The sequence below is a fragment of the Phyllopteryx taeniolatus genome, chromosome 18 (genome assembly GCF_024500385.1).
Source record: "Phyllopteryx taeniolatus isolate TA_2022b chromosome 18, UOR_Ptae_1.2, whole genome shotgun sequence".
NCBI lineage: Eukaryota > Metazoa > Chordata > Actinopteri > Syngnathiformes > Syngnathidae > Phyllopteryx > Phyllopteryx taeniolatus.
This window is the reverse complement of record NC_084519.1, coordinates 16,212,662-16,228,266: the sequence shown is the minus strand read 5'-3', so window position 1 is coordinate 16,228,266 and position 15,605 is coordinate 16,212,662. Positions and strand designations below refer to the sequence as shown.

General features: G+C 48.3%; 1 protein-coding gene across 1 annotated transcript in view; it reads left to right on the top strand.

Annotated features, from left to right (window-relative positions):
* Positions 1-15,072, top strand: part of igf2r (insulin-like growth factor 2 receptor) — a 29,148-nt gene extending 14,076 nt beyond the window's left edge. The window contains exons 22-51 of the mRNA XM_061753789.1: positions 180-342; positions 556-732; positions 804-950; positions 1,119-1,297; positions 1,416-1,503; positions 2,042-2,251; positions 2,336-2,466; positions 2,920-3,023; positions 3,595-3,728; positions 3,965-4,161; positions 4,357-4,483; positions 4,559-4,690; positions 5,080-5,239; positions 5,310-5,418; positions 5,895-5,976; positions 6,060-6,196; positions 6,437-6,583; positions 6,653-6,811; positions 6,976-7,183; positions 7,303-7,455; positions 7,953-8,187; positions 8,268-8,404; positions 9,155-9,272; positions 10,320-10,466; positions 10,553-10,737; positions 11,450-11,636; positions 12,307-12,468; positions 12,566-12,635; positions 12,749-13,027; positions 13,355-15,072. Of these exons, the coding sequence (XP_061609773.1) occupies positions 180-342; positions 556-732; positions 804-950; positions 1,119-1,297; positions 1,416-1,503; positions 2,042-2,251; positions 2,336-2,466; positions 2,920-3,023; positions 3,595-3,728; positions 3,965-4,161; positions 4,357-4,483; positions 4,559-4,690; positions 5,080-5,239; positions 5,310-5,418; positions 5,895-5,976; positions 6,060-6,196; positions 6,437-6,583; positions 6,653-6,811; positions 6,976-7,183; positions 7,303-7,455; positions 7,953-8,187; positions 8,268-8,404; positions 9,155-9,272; positions 10,320-10,466; positions 10,553-10,737; positions 11,450-11,636; positions 12,307-12,468; positions 12,566-12,635; positions 12,749-13,027; positions 13,355-13,513 (4,623 nt within the window). The 3' untranslated portion in view covers positions 13,514-15,072. The remainder of the gene's footprint in view (positions 1-179; positions 343-555; positions 733-803; positions 951-1,118; positions 1,298-1,415; positions 1,504-2,041; positions 2,252-2,335; positions 2,467-2,919; positions 3,024-3,594; positions 3,729-3,964; positions 4,162-4,356; positions 4,484-4,558; positions 4,691-5,079; positions 5,240-5,309; positions 5,419-5,894; positions 5,977-6,059; positions 6,197-6,436; positions 6,584-6,652; positions 6,812-6,975; positions 7,184-7,302; positions 7,456-7,952; positions 8,188-8,267; positions 8,405-9,154; positions 9,273-10,319; positions 10,467-10,552; positions 10,738-11,449; positions 11,637-12,306; positions 12,469-12,565; positions 12,636-12,748; positions 13,028-13,354) is intronic.
* Positions 15,073-15,605: the final 533 nt, after the last annotated feature.

Genomic DNA, 15,605 nt, shown 5'->3' with positions numbered 1-15,605 from the left:
AAAGTTGATATTACACGCGTCAAAGGGTCCTGATAATGCAAATGCTTGGTGAGCCAGATTAAAGAACAAATGCAGCCGCCATAATTTACACCGACACTTGTTCTATACGCATCGGTTCTTGAATTCATTGCTACGTTTGAGAAGTTCAACGCTCGGTCCTGGTCCGTGACGCCTCGCAGGTGAACATCTGCTCCGAGATGGCGGATTGCGGTGCGGGAATGGCGGGCTGCGAGCTGGAAGACGGGCATCCCGTAAGCGTGGTGGGCGTGGAGAAGACCCTGCAGTACTCCACGGACGGCCTCCTCAAACTCACATACAAGGGACCCCGGGACGATTCCACAGGTCATTTGAATATGACTACTTTTAACGTTGTTGAACATGATTTGCAGTTTGGAACAAAATGTACCCTTTCTACACAAGTAGCAGCTTATTAAAAGAACACAATTTACGGCTTTGTATTAAACTTTGCAATCTTTCCCTGTTGGAAAATGAAGAACCCCACCCCTGTGTTAAACGTGTGTTTTTGGTTTGAGACTTTCCTTCTTTTCTTTCCAGCAACTCGGGACACCTTCACCATTAACTTCGTGTGCGATCCAAACGCGCACCCTGGCTCGTTGAAGCTGCTGCGGGAGAACTTGAACACTCTTCCCACCCACGTGGTCCACGACGTCCTCTTTGAGTTCTCCACCGCGCTGGCCTGCGTCCCCGCGCCGGTGGACTGCCGCGTCATCGGTACGGACACGGAGGAGCTCGGGAGATTTGTCCGCCTTCTTAAATGAAACGTGCCTTTGTGTGACCTTCAGATTCCCACGGCAACGAGTACGACCTGAGTCACCTGGTCCGAGGCGGCGAGGACAGCCCCTGGGTTGCCATAGATACGGACGCTGTCAAGTCACGCAGCTTTTACATCAACGTCTGCAAACCCCTCCCCCCTCTGAAGGACTGTCCCGGTCAGTGAGCGGCGCATCTGTTGAGAATAGTGGTGCCTGACTTTAGTAACATCAACACACACACGCGCGCATTTAAATTGAATTAGCCCCAGGAGTTATTAAGATTCTTTGTGTACCTTGAAAGGCGCCATCTAAATCTAATAAGTACAAAATGCATCTCCCATGCAGTGGGTCCTTTGGGTGCGTGCGGCGTAATTGGTGGTATCGGTTACAGCCTCGGTCTGGTCCAGGCCAGCCCGCAGGTGGCGGAGGACGGCTCCATCAGCGTCCTGTACCACAACGGGGACAAGTGTGGCGCCACGTCGCGCTATTCCACGCGCATCATCTTGCTGTGTGACGACAGCCCAGTGAGTGTTCTGCAACGTTCTTCCTGGCCACGTTCGCCTCTAGAAAAGAAATAGGGCTTGGCGAGAGACACTGTGTGTGTGTGTGTGTGTGTGTGTGTGTTTGTTTATTTGTTTCCAGGGCTCCCCCATGTTTGACCGGCAGGACGGTTGCGAGTACGTCTTCATCTGGCGGACGTCCGTGGCCTGTCCCATCAGGAAGTCCCAAGGTATTGTCATCACCACACGGGAGCATGCCAACATGGCAACGAACTCGATAGCAGTTGGCGATCGAATCACTAATGAATTGTGCGGGCGTGGTTAGCATAGTTTACATATATACATATTTTATACTACTGCATTGACATGTGTACGCATGTAGTCAAAGAATAAGAGGCAATTTACTGTTCTAAAATGTGTATCTTAAATATATATTTGTTTGTTTAAATAAAAAAAATAAAAAATAAAAAATGAAAAGGTTAGAAAACGGTAAAGTACTACCCAACTGAAAATGAATCGTTTGGGATATGTTTTTTGTTTTGTTTTTTTACATTACCGTATGTACTGATGAGTCAAAAGCATGATAAATGGCTGTTAGGAAAGTAGTAATTGTTATTTTCCTACGGTTTGTGAGAAGTCCTGGTACTTCCGGTGTATTTTCGAAAGTAATGCAATGAAAATAATGTGCGCAGTGTGTTTAAGTAATGTAGCAATGAGAAAAGGTGGATGGTTTTCAAAGGCTCGTGCTCGCCCGTGGGTCCTCTTTAGGTGACGAGTGCCGCGTCCGCGACCCGAGGAGCGGCTTCGAGTTCAACCTGAGCTCCCTGAAGGGCAAAGATTACCCAGTGAGGAGCGACAAGTACATCTACCACCTGTCGGTGTGCGGCGGGCTCCAGAGGGGCGTCTGCACCGACAAAGACACGGGCAGCGACGTCGTCTCCTCGTGCCAGGTGGACGGAAGCAACCACAAGATAGCAGGTGCCAGACGACAACAAAGCATCCCAGTTTGTCGTATATCTTTGCCGTCTGGCTTTTGTGTAATTGCGGTTGGCTGGTTTGCAGGAATGGCAAACCAGCTGCTGAGCTACGTGGGAGATCAGCTGATCCTGAACTACACCAACGGAGAGACATGCCACAGAATCTCCCAGCGATCCACAGAGATCTACTTCTCCTGCCACCCGGAAATGCACCCTGTAAGCTCCACACTTCCGTCGCAACTCTTCTACTTAATTACGAGTTACGGTCAACGCTCACAAAAAAAAAAATCCACCACCCCCTAAAAATGGTTGTAACTGCTTATGTTAAATACGTGATATGAGCTGTCGGGATGTTTCGTGTGCTCGGCTTTGGTCCTCCTCGCGAACAATTGTCTAATTAAGCGGCCTTGCAGGTAACAAACCGCTTGGTCATCACTGCAGACCTCGCCGCTTCTCTGAAGCACTCCATTTACTTGAAGTCACTATGGAAAGGTGAAAATAAACAGAATATTGTGCTGATGTGCAGTCGTTTGCTCGGAAGACTTCTTAGTATAAAGATCGCAGTCTCAGTAAATCATGCGCAACACGGCCACCACTGCACGTGCAACCCGCTATTTGGGAGGTTCATAAATCACGCCTTAAAATGGTGCATTTTTTTTCTCTCCTAAGGGAGCACCAGAGTTCATTAAGGAGACTACGGACTGCACCTACCTGTTCAGCTGGCCCACCGCACTCGCATGCGTCCCTGTGCAAACCACCAGCTGCTCATACCAGTAAGATGCTTCTCAAGCAGCTCCATCTTTGATGCATTTTATTGTCGCATAAAATGCGTCACTGTTTGTGTGTTACTGGTGAGAATTTTTATTTTATTTTTTTTAAAGGTTTTTTTTTTTTTTTTACAATCAGTGCAAAAACGTCAAACGGGTAATATTATAAAATAGTAATGTCACTTTCATTCAAATGATATTTGTTTGTATCAAATAACAAATTAAGGCAAATTCAGCCACAAAAACTTTGTTTATGCTCATGAAACAGCACAATAAGCTCATCAGGCAGAGATGATTAATCATAGAATTTTATAATAATGTGATGATATAATTCTAACCGCATGTAGATGCAATACTGTTATGTGTTATTACTGAAAAACACTGATGACGGGGCATGGCATACCGTAGCTGTTCTTTTTTGTAATATAGAAAGTGAATATAGATTTCTGCCAGGTTGCAACTACGCTGGCAAGTACAAATTATCCAAAAATGTACTTAATGAAATGTAGCACGTTATTTGGCACCTCGGGTCTCTGCTTTCCTTCTGTAGTTAATGGTGGGCTGTTCCTTTCCCTAGTGATGGTGCGGGCCACTCGTACGACCTCTCACCCCTGGCCACGGAGGCCCAAAACTGGGAAGTGACGCCTTCGACGGAGGACACCGACAAGCGATTCTACATCAACGTCTGCAGGTCACTGGTGCCGCAGGGAGGTGCGTCTTTCTCACTTTGACTGCGGCATCGTCATGCTCCTCTATGAATGAATGGCGACATGTTCATTCTGCCGCGTAACAGAATGAATTGAACTTGATGGGGGAGTGCAGGCCCTCCACACACACACACACACACACACACACACACACACACACACACACACACACCGCCATTTGTCAAACGTCACTTTTCCGCAATGTGTATCCCCTTTAAATGAAAGCTGACCTTCCGGCAGGTTCGTGGAAATGTCCCTCCGGCAGCGCGTCCTGCGCGAAGGTGGGAGGCGAGTACGTGAGTCTGGGGCAGGTGACGAGCGGCCCCACGTGGGACCGCAGCGTGCTGAAGCTGCAGTACGGCGGCGGCCAGGCCTGTCCCGACGGAGTGCGCAACAGGAGCACCGTCATTCGCTTCAAGTGTGACAAAGACCGACTTGTAAGTCGCCGCTGTCGATTTGATGTTGACGCAAAGGTGATGTACAGTGCATCTGGAATTTATTCACAGCGCTTCGCTTTTTCTACATTTTATGTCACAGCATTATTCCAAAATGGAAAATCAATGCATATTTTTCCCCTTCAAAAGTATATTTTCTTTCAAAGGCTGGCGTTAAATATTTTGTTCCCCTCTCAGGACTCTCGCCCAACCCTCATTTCCGCTATCGAGGACTGTTTGTACACCTTCGTGTGGTTAACAGCTGCCGCCTGCCCGCTGAACAGCAGCCGGCACGACGGCTGCAGAGTCTCCAACCCCGCGACAGGTTTTGTTTTTACAGCCAGCAAAAAGTATATCGATGCTTCACGTGCTTTTCGACTGAAACCTTTGCCTCCCGCAGGTCATTTGTTTGACCTGAACAGTCTGAGACGGGACGGCGGTTACACGGTGTACGACCACGACGTGCACGGCAGGATGTTCCGCGTCAACATTTGCGCAGACGTGGCCAACGCCGGCTGTAGCCCCGGAACCGGTATGTCGTACAACAAAGACAAAGACGACATCACTTAGTTGAAAGACGCACATTTTACAACAAACAAGTCTGTGACATACTTTTGTCAGAATACGCCACAAATCTTCACACACCCTAGTTCTTGCCTTGCTGAAATGTGCACACCCGCATTTTATGTTACAGCCTTATTTCAAAATGGAATGAATTGTTATTGTTATTGACATTTTCGCACAACATTTTTGGGTAAATTTTGCAAATTTAAAAAGTCATGGCCAAGGTTGGGATTGTCATTTGCAGCAGTCTAAAAAAAAACTTGTTTCACATCATTATGGGTTGAAAGCAAATTTGGATTGCTCCTTATCAGAGGTTAATTAATATTCATAATGCTAAAGTGTTGGTTTTTGTCACAGCGGTGTGCATTAAAGACGTGACGACCGCGCTGAGCGGCGGCCAGACCAGCGACAAGCTCTTGTACAAGGATCAAGTTGTGGAGCTGACGTACCGGGGAGGAAGCCCGTGCCCCGCCGACCCCGCCCTCGAGCACAGCACCGTCATCCACTTCATCTGCAGGTGCGCCATCGGCTCCCGCGGTGACGTCCGCTCGGAAGCGGCGCATATACTTATGTGACGTCTTTCGTAGACCGCCCGGCATGAGCTCGGCCCGTGTGGAGCCCGTCCTCATTGACTCCAACGCGGACACCTGCACACACTTGTTTGCCTTCCACACTCACCTGGTGTGCGAGCAGCCTGTGAGTATGTCTGTCTGCGTGTTCACCATTTTTCCCTGCAGGAAGGACTGGAACCTTCTTCAGGATCAAAATGTAGCCGGCAATGTTTTTAAGCCACATTTGGTTTGATTTTACTCTTCTTCTTCTTTCCCAGACCGAGCAATCCATTGATTTTCTGTAGCTCAGTAATGTTTTCCTTCTGCTAACACTTCCAAATCCTTCGGTCCAAACTTGATGTTTGCGCTTGTGGTGCTCTCCCAAATTCCTTCTTCAATTTCTCAAAAGCTCGTCTGCAATCTGTTAGCGTGAGGGAACACACAATTCAACGCCCTGTTTTGGGATCTTAGCTCGATTACGGCCCAAATGTCACACAGGTGTAAAAGGTAATGCAGTTCAGTAAAAGGTGAAAACAAAGCTGTCAATCATAACCTTCATAAAACTTTTGCACAAGTCACTGTAAAGATGACTTTGTTGACCGGCTTAAGCGTTCCTCCCAGGTCTCATGTTCGGTCCAGAACGGCTCCGCCACGATCGACCTGACTCCCCTGATCCACGCCACCGGATACTACACGGCAACAGGTCGGTTTGCGCGCATTGATGAGCTGTCGACCAGCCTGACGTCGTCCGCGTTGATGTCTCTCGTTTGTCTCGGCGGTGTTCAGACGACGCGGTGGAGCAAGACGACGACGACTCTCCGGACTTTTACATCAACATCTGTCAGCCTCTGAACCCCATCCCCGGCGTCACCTGCCCACCTGGAGCCAGCGTCTGTATGGACCCAGACAACGGAGACCCAATTGTGAGTCAAAAGTATTGGACCCAGGTGCAGATCGGGGGAGCCATCGTTATTTATATTTTTTTCAATAATATGGTATTAGTTAATTGGCATTTTTGTCATGCGAAGTTGGAGTTGAAAACAAAATGTTATGGAGAAATCCGGCCAAATGTTGCTTTGTTCCTCTCAGGAACATAAACGTGACACAATTCGATGAAATACGCCACAGCGAAGATTGACATTTTGTCTTTGCGTCTTCGAAAGGACATCGGGCGGACGACGAGCGGCCCTCACATCAGCGCCGCGGGCGACGTGTCCATGACCTACGCCAGCTCCACCCAGTGTGCGTCTGACCCGGCGCAGAACTACACCTCCACCATCATCTTCACCTGCCAGCGAGGCGTGGATCTGGTCGGTACGCCGTTTCCTCTATGGCAGCTGTTTTATGTGCGCTGTACAAACTGGCCATCGTCTCTCCAGGGCTCCCCGCGCATGCTGAGGCTGCAGGACTGCGTGTACATTTTCGAATGGGCGACGCCTGTGGTGTGCTCGGCCGCCTCCCACACTAGCGGATGCCAGCTGGCCGACGCTCAGCTGCAGTACACCTTCGACTTGTCGCCGTTGACGGGCCAAGTGCAGGTGACACCAAAGACACATTTAGAACTGCTGATGTTAAGAGGCGTCATGTATTCCCCCCCCCACCCCCCCCAATTCAGAAAAGCCCCCAGGTGTCATAATAATGTGTGTAACACGCCTTAGTCAAAATGCAACACACCATTAAAGAGCCGTGTTTGTTGCGACAGGTCCCGCTGGGCACCTCCGACAACTACCTCATCAACGTGTGCAGCTCGGTGTCGGAGCCCCGCTGCAAGGGCGCCGCCGTTTGCCGAGTGTCGGGCTCGGCCGAATCGGCGGCGTCGTTCGGCATCGGCAAGGCCATGACCATGGACTTCAAGCACGACGAGCAGGCTGTGCTGATGCAGTATGGCGGCGGGGATCCGTGCCCGCCCGGTAAGCCGTCCCACCTCTGTAACCGATCGCGTGGGAAGCTGTCGGACCGCGGATTTCTTCATATTTTCAATGCGCATTCCCCATGAGAAATGCATGCATGCAAATGGTGTGCGTTGTAGTGACGCACGAGGGCGAGGCGTGCGTGTTCCCCTTCGCGTTCATGAAACGCTCGTACACCGAATGCACCACAGACGAGAGGACCGACGGCAGGAAGTGGTGCGCCACCACCGCCAACTATGACGAGGACAAGAAATGGGGTTTCTGCCAGCCAGGTGAGGCTTGACATTTCGCCATCAAGAATTGTTCCAAAAGCCAACTTGAGTTTGAAAATTCAGCCCCCGCAGCCAGTTTCACTTCTGCCAGAAAACACACAGGAAGTCGGCCATTTTGGTTTGAGGCAAACATTTTCCATTTTTTCCCGGGGGTCCTTCAAAAGCTAAGTTGACTTTGAAAATTCTTCCCCCGCAGCCACTTTCACTGGAACGTGATAGGCATGTCGATCGCGAGTCGACCCATCGGGAAGTCGCAAAAAGACACGGGAATTGAAATCGTATCCAGATGAACTCGTCCTACGAATTCAGTCCGGTTGCGTGAAGTCAAACCGCGTAGTCAGATGGGAGACGCTAAATGGCAAACATTTTTCATTTTTGCCATTGCGTGCACTCAGCAAAGTTGAATGACTCTGTAAAACGGGTCAATGCTTTTGCAGCTTTAATCATTATGATGACGACGATGATGATGATGATTTTGTTATCATCCTCATTATTAGCATCTGCCAAGCGCCAGTCTTCCATACTGTTTACCTGCGACCCGGCTGCGGGCTACGGCTCCCCGCAGCTGCTGTCGGAAACGGCGGGCTGCTCGGCCACCTTCCTGTGGCGGACGAGCGCCGCGTGCACCCCGCAGAAGATGCCGTGCGAGCTGGTCAGCCGGCATCGAACCTTCGACCTGCGCGCGCTCTCCTCCCTCACCGAGCCGTGGAAGTTCAACCACCGCGGCGACTCGTGAGTCTCTTTTGGGGAACGAGAAGCGTCGTCATCGCCGTCGCCTCTTGTGACTCTCCCCGTCCCCGACGTGTCCGCAGATATTTCGTCAACCTGTGTCAGGGGATTCACAAAGGATTTCCGGGTTGTCCCGAGGGGGCCGCTGTGTGTCGGCGCTCGGCGGACGGAAGCACGCGGACGCTGGGCCGCCTCCACACTCAGAAGATGAGCTCCGAGGGTAGGAAAACATTTCGTCAATTCCGTTTCTTTCCGTAACCGCGTCACTGTTTAACGAAGCGATTGGCAAACATTACACAGATTCAGGACCACGTCTATCATTTTCGGTTTTGAAGGAGACATGTTATCCAATGGCGGCACGGTGGCCGACTGGTTAGAGCGTCAGCCTCACAGTTCTGAGGAGCGGGGTTCAATCCCCGGTCCCGCCTGTGTGGAGTTTGCATGTTCTCCCCGTGCCTGCGTGGGTTTTCTCCGGGCACTCCGGTTTCCTCCCACATCCCAAAAACATGCATTAATTGGAGACTCTAAAATTGCCCGTAGGCCTGACTGTGAGTGCGAATGGTTGTTTGTTTCTATGTGCCCTGCGATTGGCTGGCAACCAGTTGAGGGTGTACCCCGCCTCCTGCCCGATGACAGCTGGGATAGGTTCCAGCACGCCCGCGACCCTAGTGAGGAGAAGCGGCTCAGAAAATGGATGGATGGATGTTATCCAATTCAAATCAGTGCCCCGATGTCTTCATAAAAGCTCTGTGACAAAGCTCCCTCTCAAAATACACAAAGCAACTTTGCCGACTTTTTAGGGAGACTGAGACGCCCTCCACAGCATGAGCTAAAATAAATAATAATTTAAAAAAATGTAAAAAATAAATAAATAAATAAATAAATCAAATCATAAAGTGGACATATTTTTTCTTTTCTTTTTTTCTGACGTTCACAATATCTAACCAGTCCCCTCTTGCCTCTCACACAGACGGCAAGATTTTTGTCAACTATTCGGCTGGCGACGCCTCCTGCGGTAACGGCGTGGCGGCAAAGACGGAGATCCGGCTGAGCTGCGGCACCACCGTCGGACACCCGGCCATCATCAAGTAGGAACGCAGCTCGACGCGCGACAACAATGTCGAGGTGGCCGCGAAGGGAACAAACGTGCCGTGACGCTCGAGAAGGAAAAGACTCGGGACGGTGGCATTCATTTACTTTGCGGTTTAACAGCCAGTTAATGTCAGAAGACTGTTTGTCTTCCAGGTTAAACTTTGGCTCGTTAAGACGTCACGCCATGATAAATCATTAGAATCCGTAGTATAATTCATCTCCTCATGTACCTCATCGCCATTTAATTTATTGTGCTCCTTCCAAAACACTTTTTTTTTTTACAGTGCTGACTTTGGGCGAGAGGCGGGTGCCCGCTGGACTGCTGGGCAGCCGATCAGATTGGCACATAAGGACTAACACGCGTTCTCACTTGCATTCTCACGCATGTTGACAATTTAGAATCTTCCCGGGTTAGGACCGTGACAACTTCATGTATGAAAGTCAATGCCATTAAATGGCAAAACTGCACAAAATATGACATTTAATAATAATAAAACAGTGGATTTTTTTTCTCCATGTTTTTCAGAGAGCAATGTGAAGAAAACAAAATTGCTCAATACAAATCCTTTCAGTTATATATTTGCATGACCAGAAGTGACTTTTTGATTGTGCTCTCTCGCTCACGCTTTCGTAAAACCGGTGATGGTCAATGAATTCCAAGAAGAACTGACAACGTCTTGCAATTTCAAATGAAATGTTGCGCAATGTTGTTGAATCCATTTGGTCTTCGCTAGTAGTTGCGCTTGGAGAACCGGGAAAACCAGTTTGAATAATTGCCGACACGCAGCTTGGAGAAGACGGTTTTCTTACCTGCCATTAAATTATCCTAAATTTATTGTTATTTTCTTGAACTGAACTCATTTGATTTGTATCTGTGTCAATAAACACCTAAATCAAAACAAAATATGTGAGTAATTGCCAGTTAAATAGTGACTCGATTTATTTGGGGACAAACTTGTAGTGAGCATGTTTTTTTTTTTTTTTTTTTTTTACAAATCATTTGTTACTTGCTGTATGATACTTTGGTGTGTGTTTGTGTGCAGCGTGGACAAAACGGCCTGCCTGTTCGTTATCGGCTGGGAGACCCGCTCGGCGTGTGCCGTCAAGCAGCGGGAGGTGGAGATGGTCAACGGGACCTTTCGGAACCCCGACACCGGCGCCCGCCTCAGTCTGGGAGAGCTTTACTTCAGGTAGCGTCGCCTGCAATGAGACCCCCCCCCGCCCCCTGCCCCTTCCTCTCCCCTCCAGCCCAACTCACGCTCAAACGCGCCCGCAGTCACCACCAAGCCTCCGGAGACATCCGCTCCAACGGGGACCGCTACATCTACCACATCCAGCTGTCCGGGCTCACCAACAGCTCCCTGCCCACCTGTGTGGGTGCCAACATCTGCCAGGTCAAACTCAACGGACCGTACAGGCGGCGCATTGGCTCCTCCAGCAAGGCTAAATATTACATCAAAGGTATTTGACGTGCTCACTTTAGAGCAGGGGTCAGCGACGTTTCTGAACCTGACAGCTACTTGTTGGGTACTGATTAATGCGAAGGGCGAGCAGTTTTGCACAGATTTCTGAAAGATCAAATTTGACTCAAATTATAAATCATCTCATGGTCGTCGCGCCCGTTGGCTTGTCTCCATGAACGGTCAAATATTGATAAACAATTTTACAAACAAACATAACAAATTGTATTCATTTTTAATTAAATAGTGTTCACTTTGAGGCGGCACAGTTCTGAGGACCGGGGTTCAATCCCCGGCCCCGCCAGTGTGGAGTTGGCATGTTCACCCCGTGCCCGCGTGGATTTTCTCCGGGCACTCCGGTTTCCTCCCACATCCCGCAAAACGAGGTTGATTGAAGACTCTAAATTGCACTTAAGTGTCAATGTGTGCGTGAATGGTTGTTTGTTTGTATGTGCCCTGCGATTGGCTGGCGACCAGTTCAGGGCGTACTCCGCCTCTCACCCGAAGATTGCTGGGAAAGGCTCCTGCACGCCCGCGACCCGCGTGAGGAGAAGCCGAACGGAAGATGAATGAATGAATAGTGTTAATTTTGTACATTTACTGTATGATATGATGATTATTTTATTATGAAATAAACAATTTTCCATGCACAGTGAAATAACACATGGAAAAGGTGAATCTCTGTTTATGGATCGACTGGATTCACCCAACAGGTGGCAACCTGGACGTGATGGTGCCGTCAGAGTCGGCGTGCGGGCGCGAGCGTACCAAAACGGTGTCGTCCACCATCATGTTCCAGTGCAACCCGTCGGCCGGCGAGGGCATCCCCGAGTTCATGCTGGAGACGGCCGAGTGCCAGTATCTGTTTGTGTGGCACACCGACGCCGTGTGTGGCCTCACGTGAGTTGCCGCTGCCCGGGAATCCAAACCCGCGCCGTGTGGCATTACACTACAAATGCGGAAGCGGGATCGGTACAACATGCAACGTCAATAGTATCGCATTTTTAAAGGCTCACATCTCGACAAGACTAAGGTTACAGGTGCATGTCAACAAAGGAAATTGAGAAAACTTCATATATTTATGTAGTTCAATACATTCGCTACATAGAGTAAACTGTTTTATCATTTGATTTGTATTGTGTTGAATGAATCTTGTACAATATTCAATGAAATTGAACAATTAAACACAGCAAAATGATCAAAAAAACCATATCATTTCGTCTAGCCAAAATCTGGGAGCTTAACGCTAAAACATGGAATGCAAAATGCCATAAACGGGCTAACGGAAATGAGCACAGATGTTCCAGTATTTATAAACATTCAAACAACTCCTACTTTAATACACACGGAGCAGCAACACATGCAAACAGAAGCTCGTCGTGGCACAACAAGTATTTATTGAATTAATAGTTTTTTTTTTTAACTAACACGGAAGTGTTTGTTGTTTGTAAGGTGAATTTTCGTAGGTCTTGAAAATCAGAACGAGAGCGGGAGGAACTGCAATGTCGTGGGGGAATGTCGTAATTGAAAGAATATACGACGGCATGACGTCTCCGCCTTTGTCCTGTAGGACTGTGGACGCGGAGACGCGAGACGGAGACAGCGACGACGACGGCGGCGGCGTTCCGACTCGTTCCGGGAGGAGTCAGGTGGCGGCCATGCTGCTGAGCCTCCTGTTGGCGGGATTGAGCGTTTGTCTACTGGCACTGCTGATGCGTAAGCGAGAGAGAAGGTAAGTAGTCAAACAACAGTTATTATGTAAGTTATCAAAATTGAGATCAATTTGGCGTATGTCCCTTTTGACACTTTTTGTTGTTGTGGACTTCCAGAGAAATTGTGCTTCAGAAGGTGGCTGGCTGCTGCAGGAGAGGCAACCAGGTCTCCTACAAATATTCCAAGGTGCGTTCTCCTGATCAACGAATGCATCATCCTGTAGACAAAAGGTTTTTGGCCAGCGTGCGATCGTGGCACCTGCAGGAATCGCCAAGAAAATGTAGACTTGTTCCCCTCAGGTCAACATGGATGAAGATGCGGGCGAGGACGAGATGGAGTGGCTGATGGAAGAAATGGAGGCTCCCGCCACGGCCGCCTCGTCTTTGTCCTTCTCCGCATCCCAGCGGGGCCGCGGTAACCTCAGCAACGGCCACATCAAGACCAAGCCGGTCAACACGGACGGCCTGCGCTCCTTCTCGTTGGACGAGCAGGACAACGACAGCGAGGACGAGGTGCTCAGCGTCCCCGGAGTGCGCGTGGTCAAGTCGTCGTCCGCCCATCGTAGCGTCTTCCTGCGGGTGAGCCGCATCGGCCCACGGAGTATTTTACAATGAGTCTGCTTTCCTCGAGAAGTCTGATGGCCTTTATGGCGTATTATCACAATAATTGTAGATCTCAAAAGCCCTCCTCAAGACCTTTAATTTGATGTATGACTTGATGTGGTTTGTTGCAAAAAAACAAAAAAAACACCCGATGCAACATATCTTGCCAAAACAAAGAGGCAAGACAAGATCGATTGCTTTTACTTGGGCAAGAGAAGTAAATTGAAGCGGCGTATCTTGCCAAAGAGAGAGATGACATACGCTATCTAGGCAAAACATTAAGGGTTGGTGTTCTTCTCTCAGGAGGAGAGCGACGAGGACCTGGTGGGCCTCCTGGACGAGCCCGAACGGAAGCGGAAGAGCGGCCGAGCCCGCTCGGCGGGCGGCCGCCGCAATAACAACGCGGCACCTAAGCCCAAGCGGGAGGACGACGACAGCGACGAGGACCTCCTGCGGGTGTAAATCGCCCTCCAGAACTGCTCTCTCTCTCTTTTTCTCAGTGAATGTCGCCATAGCAACGCCCTCAGCATTACTGACACTTCCACCACCCCTCTGCCACCATCTTGTTATTTCTTGATTGCTCCTTTATTTACAGTGTTTCTCACAGTTGCTCTGGAAGCGATCAAGATGGTCCAGTTCGTCCCCCGTGTCGCCGTTTGCCGTGTTTGTCCAAAATGGTGTTCTTTTGATTGCAGCCGTGCCATTTCTTTAGCACTTTATCTCAAAACGAGCGTCTCTTGGCAGATTGTTTAAGACGAAGGTCCACGCGGCGACCAAAACGGCGAAGTCAATCGGCGACCAACTCCGGCCGAGGGGGCGCGGGCAGCGAAGGTCAGTCGTCGTGCGGCTTTAAAGGGAACGAAGATGCTCGGGTGTCGTATTGTTTACACTCACAGCAAAAAGCAAGTCTTTTCTCCCCCTGAAAAGAGAGAGTGAGGCCTTTTTTTTAAAAAAAAAAAAAAAAAAAGCTTGATTGATTGTTCTCTTATTTTCACTCTCTACATAGATGATCATTTGTTTGTTTGAGTTTTTATGATTATTTAAGCGAATGGATGTTTTGAGAGTGCCGACGTGAGTGCGTTTGTCGCGTCAAAGCCATATTTCTGCACATGCTGTCGTTGCTATTTTTCGTGGCGATTGAGTCATTCCTTCGCCAATCGCATGTCAGTAGTCAAATCTGCATTTGTCACGTATTTTGGGTGAAATTGCAAGTAAAATTATGAATAATGCGTTATGTGTTGAGGGCTGACTGAAGAGAAAACGGCTAGTCGCAGTAGTCGAAGACCGAACCAACAAACGATATGAAAGCCGCGTTCACAGGGTGTTATCTGAAAACTGCCGCATCAGAGGCGTAACAGGAGAGCCGACGTTTCGGACAGAACTCGCCGAAGAGTAGCAAATGTGCATTCACGCAGCCGTCGGGGCTTGCCCAATTTCGATAATGACTTGGTGGAGAAATATAAACACAACCTTTGTGCCCCTGCTAATCAAGACTCCTTCACTTGAGCAAAAATCATTTTGTCACCTTAGAAAAGACTAAGAAAAATGTTTTAAGTTCGTCAGCATTTAAGAAGGCACAAAACGTAAGCGTGTTGCTGAAGCTCAATGAAGTTTTTATTTAATTTTTTTCCAAGCAGTATTTATTTAAGCCGTATCATTTTGAGAAATAAATTCTGTATTATCGTCAAAGCGCTGACGAAGTTGGCACAGTGCTGACTGGCCCGGTATGTGAATGTTTTTTTGTTTTTTTTTCTTTCTTCTTTTTCTCCAGTAGTTTCAAAAGCTTTGTTGTTGTTGTTGTGGGGATTTGCACGTACGCTACTTTGTTTTCTGAGATTTTCTAAAAGAGGACTAATAATGGTGGTGCACTGGAGAAAAGCACAAAAAATGAGGTGTGATCATCATTATCATCATCATCATCCTGCTTTTGTTGTCTCATGTTTGTGCCCGTTTTTTGGTATTTAAAAGAACCTCCATGTACCGTCGTCTCTTTATTTGAATAAATACCTTATGAATGATGACTTGAGGCGCACTCAAAATATTAATGGATTAATGGACTCATCATTTCTGACTCAAATAATAGGTCATTGCACTCGAACCTGACCGGTCCCAAATGACTTTACGGTCTATCCTTGGTTACATCTGAAGGCCTTACCTTTCATAAATGCCCCCTTTTTTTAATCTTAGAAATAAAAAACAGGTCATCAAGTGAGGTGTACTTGAAAAAATAAATGCGAGCCCTCTTTGTTCCCTCAGGGGAAAAAAAAGTTTATAAAGTGACGCCCAAAAAAATAAAGACCTTGCCTCCCATAAATTCCCCCTTTTTCCTCTAAAAAAAAACAGGTGCTCGTGTTATCCACTTGATAAAATGAATGCTCCACCGGCTAAACACCCATTTCTTCAGAAAAACAAAAGCAGGTGATAAAGGGTCATCCACTTAACAAAATAAATGCCTTACTTCACATAAAATTCCCCAACAGGAAATCAAGTGTCATCCACTTGAGTAAATAAAAGGCTTACCTCACCAAAACACACTTTCCTTTGGAAAAAGAAA